Source organism: Callospermophilus lateralis, chromosome 13 (genome assembly GCF_048772815.1).
Source record: "Callospermophilus lateralis isolate mCalLat2 chromosome 13, mCalLat2.hap1, whole genome shotgun sequence".
In the NCBI taxonomy this organism is placed as follows: Eukaryota; Metazoa; Chordata; class Mammalia; order Rodentia; family Sciuridae; genus Callospermophilus; species Callospermophilus lateralis.
Genome location: NC_135317.1, coordinates 79,335,415 through 79,357,118, shown reverse-complemented (window position 1 = coordinate 79,357,118; position 21,704 = coordinate 79,335,415). Strand labels below are relative to the sequence as shown.

Sequence of the window (21,704 nt, the reverse complement as noted above, 5' to 3'; positions counted from 1 at the left end):
TGTCAATTTGAAAAAGGCACTCCCTTCTGCCTGTGATAGTAGCCAAATAACGTCTCTTCCTGGGAATTTCTGAGACCTACTGCAACAGACAGATAACAACTGGACTTAACATGGTTTTGTGGAATAAGAAAGTAGGTCTCTAAATCTAACAGGAAAAAAAAAAAAATACAGATATACACAGTTACAACCCTGCCCCAAGGCAGGGTGAGCCTTAAGATATCTCTTCATCTCAGTACTACTGAGCCAGGCAAACATCTAATTTATAATATATCCTTAGGAATTGTCTGGTCCAATTTTTATTCTGAATTATGCCTAGTATTGACATCTGTCAATAAATACAGATCTGGTTCTTGTCAGTTATTACTGGGCTGTATTTTATAGAAAAATAAGGAGCAGTCAGGACTGTGAAGAACCACAAGAAAAACCTAGTTTCACCTGCTCCACATTTTCTTCAGCAGAAGCTTCTGGCAGTTAGCTTGTTTCTTGACCTATTGGGTGGGGTTCATGGCCTTTCCCCCAGCCTTCGCTTCATAGCAATGAGCAGCCTAGCAAGCTGTGGACACTGACGTGCATGGACATTAAAAATAAAATCAGCCTTTCCCAGTCACTGGGGAATAGCATTTACCCTCCAGCCAACTGCTTTGCTGGGTGTGTCAAAATATACTTAGTTTTGCCAAATATAAGTTATTGAAATTCAGAAGAAATGGTGGCACTACAAACCCTTTCTCTGTTTACCAAAAATGGAGTTGTTTGGTAGGACAGTGGGCGGGAGCCTGTCAGTCTCATACATTTACGTGGAGACAGTTACCACATGGACACGCACAGTGTTTTTACATGGAAGGTTCACCTAAACTCTGTCAGGCTTAACATTTAAAACAAAACAAGCAAATAAAAAACTAGTTCTTTGTATACATGAATTTAAACATAGTTTCTCAGGCTTAGGAAAGGGAGACTTAATGAGGATCTGCACAAATCCCAGTTTCAACTTCTCTTTTCCTTCGGCACCCTTCCTACTGTAGATGCAGTATTAAGGCACATAGCCATGACCTTCAGAGCAGAAGGTGAAAGCCCAGGACAGGAGTCAGATTCCGAGGATTAATGTTAGTTCTGGCTATTCCTTCATTTAGGTGGGGAAAGAGTAACCTCTGCCAGAAAACCAGCATAATTTCTATACTTATTGACTGTTGTCTGAGCCTGGCACAAGGCAAAATAAAAATAATCACCTTTACTTATTAAATGTCTATAGAATGTAAGAAATTCTTCCCTGTTCTGTAATGCTAAGAAGGGTTCCTTTTTACTCCCTTATTTAAGGCAGGATTATTATCTGAGTTTATTCTACATTTTGGGTATGTAGCCACATCTTTTTAACCCTTCTAAAAACTGTAACTTAAAAGTCAATGGTGATCTAAAATATACATTCTAAATCCTTTATGCAGATAAAATATTAACTGAAAGTCCAGGGTATGCAACAGATAAAAATGGAAGTGCTGTGTTCAAAGCAGGGCTCCCAAGAAGTGTAAACACACACAGAGACCAGTGCTCTGTAAGGAAAATGGCCTTAGTGCCTGTGAGACAGAAGGAATGGGAGAAGGGATTGTTTAGAGGAGAGCCATGGGGCCTTCAAGTTCAAGGATCTCCAGCCTTTTAAAGTAGAAAACCCATTTCTCATTTCCTCTGGATTATGATATTACTCATAGAAAAGAAGGGAGAGGGATAGTACAACATAAGAAGATAGTTGGCCCTGGAGACAGAGAGAAAGAGAACTGGGAGAGGGAGTTGGGTATGTGTTGAATAATGTCTTTGTATGTCTTATTTATTTATTTATTTATTTATTTAGGGTACTAGGGATTTAACCCAGAGGTACTTTACCACTGAGCTACATCCCCAGCCCTTTTTATGTTTTATTTTAAGGCAGAGTCTTAGTAAGTTGCTTAGGACCTTGATAGATTGCTAAGGCTGGCCTCAAGCTTGCAATCCTCCTGCCTCAGCCTCCCAAGCTGCTGGGATTACAGGAATGTGCCTCCACACCCAGCACATGTGACTTCTGGAATGTCACAATGCCTTATCCACCCCCCTAATCAGTGGGAATCCTGCAAACTTCAGAGACAAAATAATGTTAGGCTTAGTGATCTATCAGAATTTATTTGTTGGGACACTTGCTAAAGTGAAAGCCCAAAGCCTGGCCATCTACTTCTGAGTAGATGGTGAAGATGAACGAGACTGGGTTTCCCCTGGCAAAAGAACTGAAGTAACAAGTGTTTTCTTTCCATCTGCTCAGCAGAAACAAGAAAAGACCTCTGACCGATCATCAATGCTAGAAATGGAGAAACGGGTACGTGCATGTCTCTTTTTCCCGTTTCATCTCTCTCTCTCTGACTTTTCCTAACTTTGTTGTTTATGCCAGTGGAAAAAGTTCATCTTAAGAAGGTAGGAACTCTGCCACATTCCATTCCCAGCCTGATGAGAAATTCTTTTTGTCTGATTCTGGACAGTAATTTGATTGCTAGTCCTTTTGGCTTCCTCAGTACTTTGTACACATTCCAGTCTTGGGGTGGGAAGGGTTCTTGGAAGGTCATCTTGTTGTAGTTCTGCCAATAGGCACAACTACACACATACACATAGCCATAATATATTTTGGTTTACTGTAAATCATTATAAGCATGCTTGCACACGCACACATACACACATACATATACAAGGGCTCTTTGCCCTTCTCATCACTTTAAAAAGAAAAGTTTTTAACGGGACCCTCTGCCATTGATTTAATTCATTTGACTTGAGACATGAACCATCAGAATCCCACTCTCTGGTTCAATTGCTTGACCTCCTTCCAACTGCACTCAGCATATTTTTCTGGGATTTGACATTCTTGGATTGGGAAAACTCGATTAGATTTATTGATGAGCTCTAGTTTAGATTTGACCCTAGGGATATAATAGGGATATATTGTATGTTTAATTTGGAAAGCAGCTAAGTTTTATATTTCATTTCCTTGGCCTATAGCCAAACCTCCTTGATATCTCATCTGATCAAGGACTCTCTGTTGTATTCAGGCTAAAATAAGAGTTAGTTGCTGGGAGAAAGAAATGGAGGGAGACAGGAACTTGGAGTAGGGATGCTATTTCTTAGTAGACAGTGATGTCTACTTCCTTGCAAACCATCTCCCTGTCATGAGAGAAGCAGTTCCCTAAGATTTTGTTTGGGGGGCTTGGGATATTACTGAGGATAATGGTGGATTTTTGTTAATAGAAAGCAAGGATTCTGGCTACTTGCAGTCATTTGAAAGTCCATGAAACCTTCCAACTTGCAGAGAATAACTCAGAGTGCCCTGGTCTGATCATCTGTAAGCAAGTTGCTTTCTTCTATGTCTTCTGATGTTTTGCAAGAAGAATTAGATCCTGGGATTTTGAGGTGGGGGGGGCGCGGGTAACCAGGGATTGAACCCAGGGGCACTCAACCACTGAGCCACATCCCCAACCCTATTTTGCATTTTATTTAGAGTAGGGTCCCACTTAGTTGCTTAGAGATCCTGGGATTCTTATCAGTGAAGTAGCTCATCCCACAGGGACAGGATGAAGGAGCGCTCACATCTGGGTAAGGTTTGTCTGAGTCAGTAGACAGACACTTTACCATGAAGCTGCTGATCCCATAGCAGCTGGGAGGTGCGTCGTGGCTGCCTGTAGGTCCATTACATGTTCAACAGGCTCCTTGTTTCTAAACAGGAGAGACGAGCCTTGGAGCGGAAAATGTCAGAAATGGAAGAAGAGATGAAGGTATGAAGATATTTTTTTCTCTCTCTGTATGCCTGTTCTCTAAATGCTTGCCAAGACTGGATACTTAAGCATAGGCCTTCCCTCTCTGAAATTCACCACAAACTCCACACTCCAAGGAAGAGATGATATGTGAAGAGGAGGTTTCCCAGGCACTCTCAGCTCACATAGCATCTACTGTGGTCACCTCGATGTCCACATATTGCCCTCAGTTTAAAGGGAGGTCTCTAGAAGACTGGAGGTAAACCCAAGTTGAACATGTAAGGTTTTCTGAGCAATGGCTTCACCCTTGAAAGGCTAAATAAAAAGACAAGTTTCCAACTCTGCAGAGCTTCCCATTAGGTGTTCAGTGAAGCCTGCGCATGGCCACAGGCTTTCCTCCCTGCTGCGCCTCCCTAACCCAGCCCTTTGCAGGAAAGAACACAGATTGAGTCATTCTGTAGCAGAGTAAAAATTTATTCACATATTGATTTCCTTCCCCAGTCCATTTCCTCTGCGGTGTTCCAGTGTGCTTGGCACTGTCCCACTAGAATAAGCTCATGCCACCAGATATACTTCAGGCTTGCTGTTTTCCTCTCAACCTTCACCATGACCTGAAGTGATATAGCTTCCACTGGGCACTTTACTGAACAGTTGCCATTCTTTGCAGCTTTGAATGCTAAGATTTGGTAATATTTTGAAAGGAATCAATTCACTACTATGGAAGGGGAAGATACAAAGCTGCTCAGGGTAGCCACCTGGATATGATTGTGGAGCATCCCATCCCCACAGTGGCCTTAAACCACATGGCCACAATCACTAGTGCTTGCTAAGCTTCTTTTCTTTCTTCAAGGATCTTATTGTGCTGCTGCCAAGTGTTCACTGGGTGAGACCCAGGTTTCATCAGCTAAGAAAGAAGAATACTAATTCAATTTCAGGCATATCCCTAAATTTCTTTCTGTGAATAGTAGGTATCCCTAATATACAGTTAGAGCACCTTGAGAGACGCATTTATTGTTCCAAAGGCTTATGTTTAATTTTTGGGGGGCTTTCAGGACATGACAAGGTCATAGTTTTCACAAGATCCTATTGCTTTTTTTTTTTTTTGGCACTACTGGGATTGAACCCAGGGGTGCTACATCCCCAGCTCTCTTTTATTTTTTTTTTACATTTTGAGACAGGATCTTTCTAAGTTGTAGTTGCCCAGGTTTGCCTTGAATTTGTGATCCTCCTTTCTCAGCCTCCCAAGTTGCTGGGATTATAGGCATGTGCTTTTTTATATTGCATCCAGCTGTTACTCTTTATAATATATGGTTGATTCTCCTGAGATGATAGGACGATACCCTACCACTGTTAAACCTCTTCATCTTCTGGTTTTTCTAAACCCATCTCACTTACATTCAGAACTATTCTTGCCCTCTTAGCGTGGCATGTGAGCATTGTAAATAGTCCCAGATGGATGGATCAGCATCTCTTGGTTGCATGGCGACTATTCCATCTTCGAAACCCTTGAGTTATACCATTTGTACTTTACTATTAGGTAGCTGTCCTGTCAGTGATGCTCATTAAGAAATGGCTAAAAGAAAAAGGAAGGAAGGAAGGACCAAAATGCGGATCCTCATGTAAATGAAGCCAAAACTGGTGCCTCCCAGCAAGTACTGAGGAGCCCAGAACCAACCTATACCCACCAGTCCTGATCTTGAGTTGTCTCCACACAGGACCCCACACAAAGACCCAGAGAGTGGCCAAAAGTGGAGAACTTGAGATTATTTCCTGTTTTTGTTCCCATTCTAAAATGGAGATTACAGAAGGCCTCCTGTGTTCTAGTTGCTCTCGATCCTGTGGTTGAGACAAGTTTACATGTTTCTCTCTCTCTTTATTCTGTCAGACCATGATTTCCTAAAGTAAGTCATGAGTTCTTTTCTTTTCCCAATAGAGTTTATTGTACATGAACGTGTTTGCTCTCTCTAGTTAGAAGCCATTTGCCAACAACTTTAAAATCAATTTGTTTACATTATCAACTGGAACCAGATCATGATGGTTTTGGCCCCAAAACCAGTAGATAAGCTGTTTTAAGACTGGTTTTTATTTTGGGTTTGTTTTTTTTTTTTTTTCTTAAGTTAAAAATATACCCCCGCAGTCATTGCCTTTTTTTCTCCATTCCTAATTACAAAGTTGTGGAGAATAAATGCCTATAGGCTCTAAAGCCCTTAAACAGTTTGCTCAAATCATATAGTACTACCAGATTTACAAACTGTCCAGCTCCCCCTAGAGGACTAAGGGGGAGGAACATCAGAGCCTCCAGTCACACCAACACTGCATTGGTATCTATACCTTCTTTGAAAACAAAAACTTCAAATATACAAATATAAATGTTATCAAATTAATATCACTGCTCTCTAGGAATCAAGAAAATCCTTGTTCAGCTCCAAGTTCTCTATTCAGGCTATTTTTCATTGTGACCAACTTTTCTAGAATAGTTAGTGGACAAAATTTGTTTGTATTAGGTAGCCAGCCAACAGTGCATGCAACCATCTTGTGGGACCCAGTAGAGGCTGGACCTGTTGGTCTCCGTATTTTTGCATATTTGTACAGGTGCTCAAATCTCCCTGGTGCAATCAGTAGGGAGCAGTTTATGCAACTGACCTCCATTGAACCTTTAAAGAGGAAGTGTTCAAGGACACAGAGTAATTTTGGTGCCTATTTTTCTGACTCTAGCAAGTAAAATACAAAGGCCAGGTGAAACGGGGAACCATGAGATTGGCTCACCCAGATGTATGTGGGCTCTGTAGTTGTGAGTTGGGTTGTGCCCCTCTGGCCTTTACCTAGAAAGGTAAGTATTTATAAATTCTCCCCAAGAGAAACCCCTCCCAGATCCTGGGCTGGAGCAGGATTACATGCCAGCTTCTGACAGACGTGTATGTCAGTGTAAGCTGTGCTAGACTTGCACTTGGTCCTGGGATGTTCCCTCATCTGATCTCATTACTTTTCTACTGCATCCTTCATTCAGCATCAGCCTCCTTGCTAGACCTTCTGCCCTTCTTTTCCCAGGTCCTTGCATGACAGAGGCCCATCAGCCAATCTCCTTTTAGATTGGTCCTGGGATTTTTACTTTGCTTATTCACCCACCCTTCAGCTGTGCCCTTGTCCACTCTGCTCTATGCCCTGCACTCTTCCCCATCTTCTTGCCATGTTCTATAGAACATGCTTTCTATAGACCGCTTTCTATAGAACATTCCACCAGTGTTTCCTGCCTCTCTCACGCTGCTAACTTGCAAATTCTTCTACTTCAGTCTGCTTGTATTCACATGTTAGATTGAGTCACCTTCATAGTTCATGTCTTTAATATTCTCTGGGAGGCAAGGACCACTTCATATAATGCTAATGATTGTGTTGAAAGCTTGGTCCAATGTCAACAGCAGTGAAGGGTGAGAGCCAAGGACTTTCCATTGGTTCTTAAATTTGGTCCCTGCCCATCTCTTTAAACTTTCCCATGTGCTGCACCATGATCTCCCTCCTCTGTCCCCTTCATGACTGAGATGCTTACAGTGGACAAAGAGGGTTGCCCAGTCCCTCCTGTCCAGTGGTTCCACGGAATTGCTTAGCTACCTACCTCTTTGCAAGATGGTTATTCTCCCTTTGGGGGGAAAGGGATATTCAGTGATTTGTCTCTGCTTGTTTTTCCTTTTCACTGTTTTTCCCCTCATACTACCTTTCATTTTCTGCTTTACTCCCAAACTTTTACTCCACTAATCTTTCATTTCTGTCCTTCTCATTGTGTAGGTATGGGAAACATTTCTCTAATACCCGGTGATCTTTTTGTCATCATTGTAACCCAGAATTGTCTGTCCTCATCCATGAATCTCCATTTGCATAACAAAGTCATTCCCCTCCTCCCCAAAAGCTGATGGCCTCAGTTTCAGGGTCAGTACAAATGATCACTTAGGAAGGACGTGGAGCAGAGTAGGCAGGCCCGTGATATAGTCTCATTTATTGAAGTCTTTAAGTCCTTACAGGGTTTTAAGAAAAATACCCATGGGCTGGTTGTTCTATTCTATTTACAACACTGACAGACAGTAAGGGCTGAAATTGGCCCAGCCACTTCCATTATCATTTGGACATTTATGTTTTTTCCACTTTTATGTGCAGAAACTTCCAGTGTACGACTCTTTTCGTGAACACCTTTAAGCAGCTTCCTGCCTCAGCATTAACTCGGACAGAGGAAACACAGTTAGCTATGAACTTAGTGATGCATATAATCATATATCAGGTCAGAGGAAGGTCAGCAGCTCTGGGATCCTAGAATGCAGAGGAGAACTAGCAAGGCCAAGGAAGCTTCCCCCAAAGCAGGTTAGAGCGCTGACAGTTGTTTATTATTTCACTATGTGTCATTTCATCCTGCTAAACAGTACATGCCATATACAGAAAGCAGTTCAATAACAGACCCCTCTCTTGTTTTCCTTGTTTTGTTTTTTAAAATTAAAAAGAAAAATTAAGTAAGGAAAGAATCCAGAAAGAAAACAAATGGGAAGTATGGAGAGAAGATGATATGAGAGAGAAAGAAAAGGGCAGCAGCTGGATTTAGGAACACACCAAGTCCTTAATTTGACAGTGACATGGAGGGTCCCTGAGGCTGTGGCTCAGCCTATGAATTTGGTTCAGAAGGCCCCAAGCTACTTGGTGGACTGTCATTCTCAAAAGTGATCCAGATATGCATTTCAAGTGTCCGGTCGTATCCATATGGCCAACCATCAGCGCACTTAGGCCTCAGCCAAGAATCGCAGACATAGCTCTCCCCTCTCTGGTGCTTTTCTCCACCCTCCCTCAACCAACATACATGATTTGCTCTCATTGCTCCTGCCTCTCTCATTTCCTTTCTAGCATGAAAACTAAAAACAAAAACAAAAAGTCACATGGTTTCTTTGTCCTACTTTTTTCTCCTCTGGTCTGTCTTGTCTTTTTCTGTCTTGTCTGTCTTTCCCCTTCGTGTCTCACTCTCTGCAGAATCTCCACCAGCTAAAACAGATTCAAACCTTGAAGCAGATGAACGAGCAACTGCAGGCTGAGAACAGGGCCCTGACCCGAGTGGTGGCCAGACTCTCGGAGTCCATCGAGTCCTCGGACACCCAGGAGCTCTAGTTCTTGCCCTTCCTCTCCACCTCACTTCCCTCCTCCACTACTCCAGGCAGGTTTACTCTTCTTCTTGGTTCCAGAAGCCCTGTGCTTATCCCCTCCATAAGAGCCTCTGTGCAGGTTCCTGTAAAGCTTGGTCATCTGGAGGTGGAGGGAGCCAGGACAGAGACCTTAGAATGGGAAATAACAGCATAGGTTGAGGGAGGCGGTGGGTAGACTCACATGGGCCAGGTACACTTAGTAAGATAACTACATTACTTGTCCTTCTCCTAGATACTGAATATGTATTTTCTAACGCGGTTACACATAAATGTGCACACGTGTGGTATGCCTATACCTGTGTACATTCATGCACATATATTTCTTTGGTGGGGTCATTCCCAAACTGAGATAGAGCTTTCCCAGTCAACTGCAACTTGGTCCCCTATAACAATTGGGGATAGTTGTAGACTCCAAATAATGGTTGGGTCTGGGGTAATAAAGGACAAGAGCTCTCAATCCTGCCTGCACGTTAGACACACCTGGAAGCTGTTGACATATGCTAGTGCCTGGGCCCACTCCAAAGAATCGATGGTTTGGGTTAAGACCCAGACTTCAGTATTTTTTTTTCAAAGCTCTACTGTTGATTCTTTTGTTCAACTAGGGTTGAGAACCACAGCCATTTAAATACCAGGCAGAATTAAATCCTTGCATATGACAGCATAGGCAGAGAGGACTAGAACCACTGCCAGAGCCATTCTGGCCCAGCTCTGCTACCAGCAAAAACATCATGCATCCCACCATAAGAGCAGAACTGAATAGCATCCTTTGCCTCCTTCTGCAATAGTCTTTGCTTTCTTCTCCCTCCTTGGGAGGCATTTTTCATCCCTGTCACAAATCTGGGCCCTAGAGATGTGTCCCTCCCCACCCTGAGTGTGGGCTGAGGCAGAACGCAGTCTATATAAATGAGACCCTCAAATAGCAAGACCCTCCCTAATAGGGCTGGCTTTGCAAGGAGATGACAGGCAGTGGAGCAGAGGGCAGGGATTTATTTTCAACTAAGAACAAAAAAATGTGTTTGGCAAGCTGGAGCCTTCCCCTGGCTGTGGATCTGAAAGACAAGCTCATAGACAGCTTGTTTTCTCATCCCAAGATAGTGTGATGGGGTCACCACTACCCTGAAATGAGTTTTTAATTTTCAGCAACTATCTAATTAGCCCTGACCAGGGCCTTTTTTTTTTTTTTTTTTTTTTTTTTTTCCTGCCTATTTGCTTTTGCCTTCAGGGTCAGTAGCTGGCAACTAATATCCACTAGAACTGAAGCACCCAAATTACCATAAGGGCTGAGCTAATATCCTGCTGCAGATGCTATCACAGGCTGAAAGAAAATTGAAAGGGAAGTGCTACCATGGGCTGGCAGTGAACAGGCACTGTTAGGCCTGCCTACCTCCATGCTTTAAAATTAGCCTCCAGATTCCTGGAAAAGGGACTAGGGGTTTAGCTCAGTTGTAAAGCACATACTTAGTATGTATAAGGCCCTAGGTTCAATTAATCCCCAGTGTGCATGCACACATACTTGTGCGCACACAGATTCCTGGAAAATTCAACTTGGGACAAAGTAGAGACCCCAAAAGATGTCCCAGTTATTTTCCCCTCTTTGTTGCAAGACAGTATAGGATATGGGAAAAATTAGATCTCATCCTTTCAGTGGTTAATAACCATGATAAAGTCAGTTAGGGCTTATGCTGAGTGCTTTATATGCTTTTTCTCATTGAATCCTCAGAATTATTATAAATATTTTTTAAAAAATACAGTCACAGATTATGTGTCCAAGGTCACTCAGAGAGTTAATGGTAGAACCAAAATTCAAATCACCTATGGTAGGTTCCAGAGTCCATGTTCTTCGCCTTGTGATTGGAACTGTCTGCTTATTTGGCACAAAGTTTTGGCCGTTTGTTAAGCATATGGCCAAAACATGCAAGAGGGATCTATTAAGCAACTACAGTGCCCAGTACTGCAGCTGAGGGATGAGGGACAGCCTTCTGCCTTCTCAGCACTCCAACTTTAACTTTCAAAGAACATTTCCTTGCCGAGATTCTGCCCACTGTAGGGAATGCCATTGCCTGGTACATGACCTTCTATAGAAGGGATTGCAAACTGTGACCCACTCCTATGGCCCATGAGCCCTACCAATAGCCAAAAAAGAAATCAAAAGGAGAGTATTTCATAACACATGCAATTACATGGAATTCAAATTTTAATGTCCAAAAATAAAGTTTTACTGGAACCAAGCCATGCTCTTTTGTTTATGTAATATTATTATGTCTGGGGCTGCTTTTGTGCTACAGCAACAGAGACTGTGTGGCCTGCAGACCCTGAGATGTTTACAGAAAAACCTTGCTGACCCCCACTAGAAGGAAAAATGAGATAACTAAGCCAAACTGGCAGTGTGATCAAGAGATTTTTCACCCTGCCCTTTTCTTTGTTTGTTTGGTTGGTTGGTTGGTCGGGTTTTTTTAATAATAGTCCCTGGAGAAAACTTACCTCAGCATGTAGTGCAAGCCACTTACTAACAAAATAAAAGTATTTAACTCATAGTTGAGTTAAATACTAACAAAATAAAAGGGAAGATTCCCTTCCTACCTCCCATGTAGTTGGAAACAAAGAAATTGAGGCAAGACTGATCTGAAACCCTCTTGTCTTCAGCCAGCCTTACCCTGGAGCTATCTGAAATTGCAGGCCCCCGTGTCCCCTTTCTCTTTAACACTTTTCTCAGTAGGCTATAAGAAGTAATATTTGAGGAAATCCGTACTTATTTGTCCAACTGTTTGTACCTCAAACTGTGGTAAGCTAGAAATCAAGAAATTTTGAAGCTGAGGTTCAGAGAGTTAAAATGATAAAACTTTGTTAACATCCTCATATAGTGCTTTCACATATGTTCTTATTTAATCATTCTTTAACTTCAAGAAAATATCAGATAACATGTTCATTTCCCCTTCTCTCTTTTGAGAGTGAGGTTTATGAGGCTTCCCCCCCTCAATTTCTACATTCCTCTTTTACTTTTTGACAATCCCTTAAGATATCAATTGTAGCATGTTGCAGCTGTGAAATTGCTTTGTTCAATTTTTTTCCCCAAGGAATTGAGTTCTTAATGTAGAAATAAATCACCAAAGCTCAATGAGTTGTTTGTACATTTAAAAAAAAAAAAGGCATCTCAGTTCTGATTGGACGAGACACTAGGCATTGAACCGTAAATCCACTGCCATGTATAGCTTCTTCCCGCCTGTGGAGTCCTGTCATGGAAATATGGTTTTCATAGTCTCACCCAGCCTGCAGTCCACAGGATGGGACATAGGAAAGAGATGGGAAGGTGAAACACTGTGAGGCCACCCTGGGCTGTTTTCTGAAACTGATTAAGATGAGTTTCTGAGCACTGGATTCTGATGGGTACACCTGCAGGGATAGAGGCATGAGGAGGCAGCCAGAGCCTTCCTGGTTGAGTTAGAGGGAAGAAAGGCAGGGTCAAAGGTCTGGAACTTTCCTTTGACATTTTCTGAATGAAAGTCCTCTATGTAAGGCCTGTAGATTGTTTGCCCACCCTCCCATATTCATGGGCAAACTCCTAGTGGCCCAGGAGTACTCAGTATCCAAAAGCACATTCTAGATGTCCACACACCCCCATACTCTCACCTCCTGTGGGCCTCACCACGTCCCTACCTTCTGAGGGAGTAGAATGGTTTATACACACAAAAATGGAAATGCAGAGACGTGGTTTGCCTAAAGTAATACAGATCATTAATGGCAAAGGCAATGCTGGGCTCTGTTTCCAGGCTGAGGTGGTTCCTGGGGTTTGGGGTTTTCCCACCTCTGCCTCCACCTGTAATGAAAGACTGGTCTTTGAAACTGGACACACCTGAGACCAATATCAGCTGTGCCATTTAAGTAGTCTGACGCCTTGGTCTAGTTATGAACTCTTCATTCCCTCATTTGTAGAAATAAGAATAGAAGTGTATCTCAGATTCACGAGGCCCTAGTGAGGCCCAATAGCACACTGCCTCCCACCTCGGAGATCCTTGTGGTTTTCCTTTTGTTCCCGTTACAAATTCTTTTTTTTTTTTTTTTAGTTGTTTATGCGTGTATGCTACACGTCTGTGCGTGCACAGGTGGACTTTATGTAAGTAGCCTGCCTCCCTGCAACGCTGAGGGAAAGTTAGATCCCTAAGTGGTCGTAGCAGAGGCAAGCGCTAGAACTAATAGGTCTCATAACACCTGGGCCCAGGCCACCTGTTTCTGAGGGTGTTGCCTGCCACAGGGGTCCTTTAGGTTTAAATGACTGATAATCCTGCAATATCTGCCTTGACAGCAAAGATGTCAATTTCTGTAGCCTCTCTGGCAAAGAGGTACTTACCCTCCAACCTAAATCTTGCTAACAGTGAGGCCCACACATAAAACTACCTTTATCAACAGCCCATTAGGCTGTTTCTAATGCATAACGTATTTATCAAAGTGCTTTGATGACATAATAAAGACTTGGATATCTAAGCTGGAGCTTACTTTTCCTTTGTTCCACAAGATGGGCAAACTTCCAAGATAGTAGAATTAATAACTATCGGTGGAGAGTATGCCTAGTGTCCTCTGTGTGCCTAGTGTCCACTGTGTCTTGCAGCTGTGTGACCACATCTGTGAGTTCCCTGGGTTTTAGTGATTGAAAGTGGGTATGTGTAGTATGTCCATTGAGATTTGGTGGAAAGAGGGCTCTTAAATCATCTTGTGCACTTGACAGAAAAGGCAAGTTCTGTCCCTCAGCCTGCATTCTTTTTTTCACTGTCTGTGAAGCAGTGTCCTCATTTAACTCTTTTGGATCACCAACAACTCCTTTCTGAATTCCTTCCCTATGTCCTCATTAGCCTACTTTGGCACTCTCCAGTTTATCTAGACTAGAGGTGAGTTCAAGGAATAATTGAAAATAGCCATTGACTCAATAGAGTAAAAGGATATCTAGTGTGGAACGTGAGCCTGTGTTACTAATCTGCCAGCTCAAAAGATGAGGGGCTTCGATCTCTCTAAATATGAACACCACCAACTGAGTAAGTAGGAAGAGTCAATGGAACTTTGTTTCTGGGAGAAGAGGGGATGACAGCTCATTACATGCACATTCTCAGAAGGCCCTGCTCCCCTGCCAGCCGTGCCTGGTCAGGAGGGTAGGGGAAGCAGTTGTGCCAGGTTCTAACACACTTTTCGCTCTGTCACCTACAGGTGTTAACAGAACTGAAATCTGACAACCAGAGACTGAAAGATGAAAATGGTGCCCTCATCAGAGTGATCAGCAAACTGTCCAAATAGACAAGGCTTCAGGTGTGGGAAGGCATCTGCTGCCCTGCCCCTCATTTCCAGCCATTGCCTTCCAGCCAAAAGAAGTGAATGTTTTGGTGGAAGGAAGGACACTTCTCTCTGACCCTCTTCAGTCACATTCTCTGCACTGTACATTTTCTCTGCACTCTCAATGCCCTGTTCCTCCCACACCCTCACCCCAAGTTTTATGACAGTTTTAATTGAAGCATGATTGTGACCATTGGAGCCATCTGGAAAAGGCCCCATGGAGCACACCAAGCTCAGCTATGGACCCAAGCTTCCTGCTGCTCTCCTACTTTGTCCACATTGGATTTGGTCCAAACACATAAGAAATGCATAGCCTTTATGCTGACCCAGTATCCTTTAATATAAGTGAGTCTTGTGGTACCACTCCAGGTTCCTGTCTGGGGTGCCAAGAGAAATGGCAGGATGTGGAATTAATCATCAGCCTCTGGAGCTGTGTTTCTTTGGAGTCCACGGGGACAGTGACCGCACTGAAGCTCTCTGTTCTTCACCTCTCAGGAACTGACTTATATTTTTTCCTCAGCAACCCAGAGCCATTCCTGACTAGTCTTAACCCCTCTTCCTCCCTCATGCCTAACCTTTATCCAAGGCACTGATGGCCCTGGCCTCACTTATTCCTCTACCTTCTATCCTTTCGTTCTTTCTCTCCCACACCCTTGCCTCCAGAGCACTCAACCTTGGTTTTTTGTTTGTTTTGTTTTGTTTTGTTTTGACCATTATGGAAGATCATTACTCTGGAGACTAGAAAATCATGACTCTGGTGCTTTGGGGTGGCTTCATGAGCCCTGTATATAAAAAGCGAGACCATGGCAGAAGTGTCAGCCTGCTATTCACATCTCCCACTTATCTTCCCCCTGAAAAATGGTTTTTCTTATTAGAAAATATGGGCTCCTTATTAGAAAATAGCTCTTATTAGAAAATCTTATTCCTTATCAGAAAAGTGGATACCCCATTCTGCCTGATCTCTCTTTGATAAGGGAGTTTTCTCTCTTCACCTGGTGCCTCTTGCAAATGAGATATGAAGTCATTGCAAGGAGACCTGTAAGGTGGGGAGGGCAGACTGTTGGGAGCTGGGCAGAGGGTGGAAGTTGAAATACATATTTGGTGAAAGGAAAGTATCTGAAGACACTGAAACATGACGACAGAGAAGACAGTGTTCCACTGTGCTGTGAGAATAGTGGTGGATTGGATTGTTTCTGGTGGTTAGATTGAGGGAAGAGATATTTGCTTTATTAGAAGTTATCAGGAGACATGGCTGCTTGATGAGGTTTAAAGGGAAGAAGTCTTTTCAATGCATGATGAGGGTCATGGAATTTTAGAGTGGCAAGGCCCAGAGGTCATTTGGTCCAGCTTTCCATTTTTGTGTCACAGGGACCCCTGCTACCACAGCTTTGACCCATACTACTTGAGGTTTGAGCAACTCTAATAACCAGAGTTTCTCCTAAGACCAGCTGAAGTCTGCCTATAGGCCATGTCTACCCTTCATAGCTCCTTGAAGTGACAGCACTTCAGATCAGTGTGGTCGGTGGTCTCTTCTTCACCTGACGTCAAGCCCACACTGCCCTAGCCTTTTCAGTCACTCCTCATGTGACATGCTTTTCATACCTGTCATCTTGGCCATCCTGCTTTAGACAAAACAGCCTTTTAAGATATCGTGCCCAGACCTTCACAGAGTATTCCATAACCCCAGGGCACAGTTCAATCATTAGTTCTCCATGAGACAATTAAGGCATATAGTAATTGATTTTTGGAGGAGTTGCATCCCTTGGTTCACCTTGAGTGTGCAGGTCACTTAGAGCCTCATTATAGGGTTGTCAGTGATACTCAGTGCTGAGAGCAGTCTGTGCTACCTCTGTCTGTCATTGTCTTCTGAAAGTGGCGATGGTGTTCTCAATAGTCCTCTGAAATGCCCATGCTCTTTACTCAGAATCGATAATTCAGGAACAGTTCCAGAATAGTAGCCATGCCTCCTCTGGCAGAACCTCACTTTTAGAGTTTATAAGATTCTCTCTTCTGTTCCTGTCTCTCTTTTTTTTTTTTTTTTCTTTTTTTTCCAGGAGAAGCTGCTCCTATCTTGGAACTTTATATTATAATGGGGGCATTGTAAGCTCAATTCTTAGGGAATGCTGGATTAGAGTGAGAAGTACCATATCTTCCACTGTAAGCATATCCTTCATTCTGGGGAAAAGAAATCAACAAGGATTGGCTAATTGATTCTCCTGGTGCCTCTTAGATATGGAGGAAGTGGAGTTGACTGCCTCTTAAGAAAAGAAAACCAGATTATTAGGAAACATTTGTTATTCTTCTCAGTTCCTTAGACCGAGTAAAGGAATTGCAGAATTCCCTCAGATCCCTTTGTGCCTTTTAAAGTGTTGGAGGCAGGTTCTCAAAACTCTTGGATTGGTGTCTCTCCCCCGCTGCTCTACAGCAGCCTTTCATGTCAAAGGTCTCTTCTTGCCAGGAGGTTTTCCTTGCGTCAAGAAGTTTACAAGCTTTTTAATCTCAGGAATACTGGATTCTATGGCCAAGAACTCAGAAAGTGTGAACCATAGTTCACACTAAGGTACAATTTCCTGAATTCACTATTTCAGGCAATTGTTCTTATGCCATTGATTTTATTAGATAACATTCTGAATCCTGGTCTCCTATAGAGAATAAAACGTCCTTTCTTCACAGCTGTATTGACTGGAAGCCATACGAGGTGCTGGGTGTAGGCCTTTTAGTAGCAAGTTACCTACTATTGGTCTCCTCAGTCTCCACTGCCCTCCGCATCCTTGCCTGCTGGTTTGGGAACTCATGAGCACCCTAGCAGCTCAAGCTAAGTGAGTAGCAGCAGGCTGGCCAGCAGCGAGAGGCTCAGTTCTGTCGCTTCAGTCTTGACAGGAAGATTGTCAAGACTGCTTGACAGGAAGACTGTCAAGAATGCTTGACAGGAAGACTGTCAAGACTGTCTGGAAAAGAGAATTTCTCAGTTCAACTTCACACCCTCCTGTTCCCACTGACTTGATATTTTTCAATAGCCAAGCCACACCTTTGGGAGTAAGGATTGAGGATTCCAGAGATTCTTTGGCTAAAGTTTGCCTATTTGTCTTTCAGAGGCTGCTGATCCTTTTCAGAAGCCCCAGGTGTGATGACATCAGCCCCATCCTAATCTCTAGCATAAGGCTGTGCATATCTCAGGGTACAGCTACTAACGAATCTGAACAACAGACATGTCCCAGGTGTCCTTGGAACACTCAATTCTCCACTAGGCCAATCTCATTGGCTATCTCCTAGAGACTCCCTTGCTCTCTATCCAGCTTCGGGATATTTGCATTTCTCTTCTGGGCTTTTCCATGTTTAAGGAGATCTAGGCCGCTGGTGGGTTTCATATCTCTGTTTGGAACATTTCACCTCTTCTCCCTACCCCAAACAAAGCATGTGCTTATTTGACAGTTCTACCAGGAAGCAAGGAGGCTACAATCCTACTTAATAGCTGTGGATCCCACACAAGACTGGGTGAACTACCAGCTGCTTCTCCGCCAAGAGCATTTAACTGATTTCAGAGATGAGGAAGGAGAAATTCTCAGCCATGCACTTTGCTGTGCCTCTGGATGTCTGGCAACTTTGCAGCATCTCTTAGCCAAAGAAAGACACCATCTCCTCTCAGAGAAAAGCCAGTTGTTTCTGGCCAGGCCACTGTGCAGAAGGTCCCCACAGTGTTGGCACTCTTTAGGAGATGGGCCTGGGTGAGCAGACACCTGGGGAAGAGAAGACTGTTCCATGTGTTGCGTTATTCTGCTTCCAGCTACTTCACACCTTAAAGGGAGGCCTGCAGGTTCAGCAACAAGGCCCATGAAAAGGGGGAGTTCCTGTCTGCCCCAGCAAGCGAGCCACTACTACAGCTGAACAGTGAGGGATCACCAGGAGTCCAGTGTCCTTCTCTTCTGGATACCACCAGGGCCACTGAACCCCATCATTTATGCCCACACTGCACTTACCTTGGCACACAATCTTGTCAGTCAGAGGTAGTCCCTGCCCAAATCTAAGCCCAGATCTCTCTCACCATTCTGATTTTTAAGGCAGGTTCAGACCCCTCAAATATTTGGATTCTTGTGACCCCGTAAAATAGGCATCTGTGAGGGGAGAATAGGCGACATGAAATGTAAACCCCCAAGAGCCTGAACATCAGTGCTGGGGCCACCTCTTCTATTAGCCGTGTGACCTTGGGCAAGATTACCTTTAAATTCTCTTGGCTTAAAATTCTGTGATTTATTCATTCTTAGGAAGAACAGAACATTTCTTATACTTGGAATTTCTGCTTCAAAAATTCCTTCTTTTAATTTCAAAAATTCAAGAGCAAAAATTCTTGTTTTCTTCCAATTCAGACTGTTTAACATCAGCAAGTCAAGACTGACTTCTCATCCTTGCTGGAAAGCGAGTTTGGTATTAAGGATAATTGAGTGGTGTTGCAATTGCTTTCCCTCCTAATGTTTTGGTAAGAATATTAAAACCTGCAGAGGTGGAAATTGGAGCTCATAGGGAAATGGATAGAAAGTAATTTGTTGTAGGCAGCCTTCAGACAAATTGTTTTAATAGAAAATAGAGCTGCTGCTCCACAGGTCCTCAACCACCTTTCCTCAATTTCCTCAGACATGGTCTACTCTGCCTCTTCACCCAGACAGATAAATTGATTGCATTGCTGCTTAGCACCAGCTGGTCCCTGGTCTTGAATTCTGTCTTGCAACAGCAAAGGAATTTTCCTCAGTTAAAAAAAAAAAAACTCAACCATTAGTTCCTTTGAGCTCCTCTGGATTCTGGTCTCTCAGAAGTAGGAAGTTCTGGTTCTGTTCAAGGCAGGCTTTCCTTTATAGCAGGTCTGCAGACGAGACCAGCAAAGTCAGAAGCGTTTACAAATCACACTGCCATGTTGCACAGAGCAGCACTCAGCTCTTGCAAGACTCCTGTGGGTCTAGTGTGAGCCCAGTGAAAGGGCAAAGACCCTGGGTGGGGAGGTGGCCCCCAAGCAGCATTGGAAAAGAGACAGGCAGGGCTTTGAACGTGGAACAGGGTAGAGGTTGCAAGCACTGGGAGGGAAGGAAGGAGGGAGCAAAGCTTCAGTGTGGAAATGAGCTGTGAGCTGGTGACTTTATCCTCAGCCTCCAGCTGAGCTGAGATTCTAATCAGCTTCCCTAATGGGTATTGACACTGCTCAGGAGGAGACCCTATCAGGGACAGGTATTGATCGCTGTGTTCTGATTAGATTGGAAAAATAGATCAACTTCACTACAGCCCAGGAAGTCATTGCCACAGCTACTAAGGAATGAGGTGTTTTTTGAAATCTGAGAAAAAACAGCAGAGACTAGACCTGGCAGCCAGCTGCAGCATAGTGAAAGAAGATGCGCTCACTTCTTAAGAGCGGACGTCGAGGGTCAGAGTTGAACTGAGGAATGGCTTGCAACCCATCTGGAAGCCTGCAGAATTCCTGGGGAAGAACAGTTGATAAGAAGCAGGGGTGTCTAAAGACCACAGCACTGATCCGTGTTCTGTCTGGCCTTCTTTACAAAGGTTTGACAATTTGAGGGTCCTCTTCTAGTCTGAGTGCATAGACATGTACATGCTAGCTTGGAGCTTCCAAAATGAGGTCTCACATGTTCTTGATTAGAAATGAGAACTCAGAAACCAATTTTATTCAAGTTCATATTTTTGGCCTTTCCCCCTCCCTTCCAGTCCCCCAGAGGACTTTTCTCTCATCTGCTTATCATTTTGGACTGTGAATCTGCCAAAGTGATATTTTGTTATTTCTCCTCCAAAATTTCCCGTAATGCTGCCAATAAGATTTTATGTGGGTGGCCTTTAAGTTGACATCAGGATGTTCTTATGTCCTTCCAGTAAACATACTTCACCCTTCCTCTCCCTTTCATCTTCCTCCATGTTCTTTTTCTTTGCTTTTCTCAAGTGGACCTGATGGTGCTTAAGAAAAAGAGGTGTTCCTAATCAGCCAGGATTCCTGGAGTTTCACATCCAACAGCCACCTCTGCCACCCCCCTTCCCATTTCAAAGCTTGCCGACTGTGTTAATGGCCCCTCGTCACCCTTAGGGTCCCTCCCTAGCCTGGCCAAAGAGACCAGGTAGCATGTCTGGTTTATCCTGTCTTTGTCCTGAGAGAGCTGACTGGTTCCAGCTTAAGGCAAAAGTGTCTTCTCTGCACACCTGGACCGGCCTGGCAGTGCATCTGGCGGTGGCAGCTCAGCCCACTTCTGCCTGCAGGATAGGGGATTCAGGGAAGGCATGTAACTGGGGAACCTGGTGAGAGCCTCTGGTGTGGTCCCGGGACAGAGCACAAATCCTGAACAAGGGACTTGTGAGGGTCAGCACGAGCTCGACTCCCCCAAAGTACACCTGCTCTTGCTGTCCCTCCCCCAAGACCAGCCGACTTCAGCTTGTCCTCTGGTGCAGAGGGCCAGGTGAAGAGAAATTGGGGGAAAAAGGACACTGGGCGGCAAGCTGCAGGGGCACGGGAGGGTTCAGGGAGACACAGCCATCCAAAGCACACCCTTTTCTAGCCAGCATCCCTTGAACTCCCGAAAGGTTGGACACCACCCAGCTGGTTCCTGAAAGAGGCCGGACTTCCCCAAGGAAGGAAGGAGTGTGCTTCACCTTGCCTCCCTCTTCTAGGAGAGATGTGGCCTCTTCTCAATTGAGTGGTTCAGACTCTGGCTTTGACTTTATGGTTTTCTCCCTCTTTTCTTGCCTCTGCCCTGACCTTGATCAGACAGGGGTAAAAAGCTCATAAGAACCACCCTGGTGTCTCCACACTGGTCCCACCTCAGTGACAGCACCGTGTGTCTACTCTTTCCACCCTTCCTTCCGCACCTTACTTCTACACCAGATGTAAACAGTTCTTCAGCTGAGGTGTGTGGATTAACTTCAGTCTGTTGTAAATACACCTGGGGAGGGGGCCATTTCAGGAGGGGAAGCCGGATTTGCTTTGTGAACTGAATGTATTTTTATGCAATTTTGAGTGGCCTTTCAACCCTGAAATATGGATGATTTTGATTTACTGGTTGTTATTATATAGCATTAAGTATTCTGTGTTTGAAAGTTTGGTAATAATAATATTCACATCTATATGATGCCTGTAAACACAACAGTATTTATAAATGAGTAAATAAAACTGTGCTTTAACTTTGTGCAGTGAGACTGATAGAATGTCACATCTGTCAACGCCCCTCCCCATGGGGGCCTCACCCACCAGCTTCCTACACCTCCCTCCACTTGAAGGTCTTTTCTCAGGACAGCAACAAGTGTGTGGCCAGCCCTAAGGACAGGTCTCTGAGAGAACCAATGTATTTCCTTAGTGTGTCAGGCCCAGGAAAAGCCGAGATCAAAGGTTCAGCAGAACCATAAGAAGTCATCAGGGCTTCAGGTGACCAAGAGCAGGGCTATTTCCTCAAAGGCAGAACGCACCCATGATGAGGGTGCTGAG

At 43.9% G+C, this 21,704-nt stretch overlaps 1 protein-coding gene across 10 annotated transcripts in view; it reads left to right on the top strand.

Annotated features, from left to right (window-relative positions):
• Nucleotides 1–21,418, top strand: part of Ppp1r12b (protein phosphatase 1 regulatory subunit 12B) — a 205,910-nt gene extending 184,492 nt beyond the window's left edge. For 5 of the 10 annotated variants that reach the window (XM_076832222.1, XM_076832221.1, XM_076832217.1 and 2 more), the window contains 4 exons: nucleotides 2,279–2,332; nucleotides 3,723–3,773; nucleotides 8,754–8,928; nucleotides 14,111–14,201. In XM_076832222.1, coding sequence (XP_076688337.1) covers nucleotides 2,279–2,332; nucleotides 3,723–3,773; nucleotides 8,754–8,888 — 240 coding nt within the window. In that variant the 3' untranslated portion in view covers nucleotides 8,889–8,928; nucleotides 14,111–14,201. Of the gene's footprint in view, nucleotides 1–2,278; nucleotides 2,333–3,722; nucleotides 3,774–7,898; nucleotides 8,053–8,753; nucleotides 8,929–14,110 lie in introns of those variants that run through there. The other 5 variants (XM_076832223.1, XM_076832219.1, XM_076832228.1 and 2 more) reach the window with 3 other exon arrangements.
• The last annotated feature ends 286 nt before the right edge of the window (nucleotides 21,419–21,704 follow it).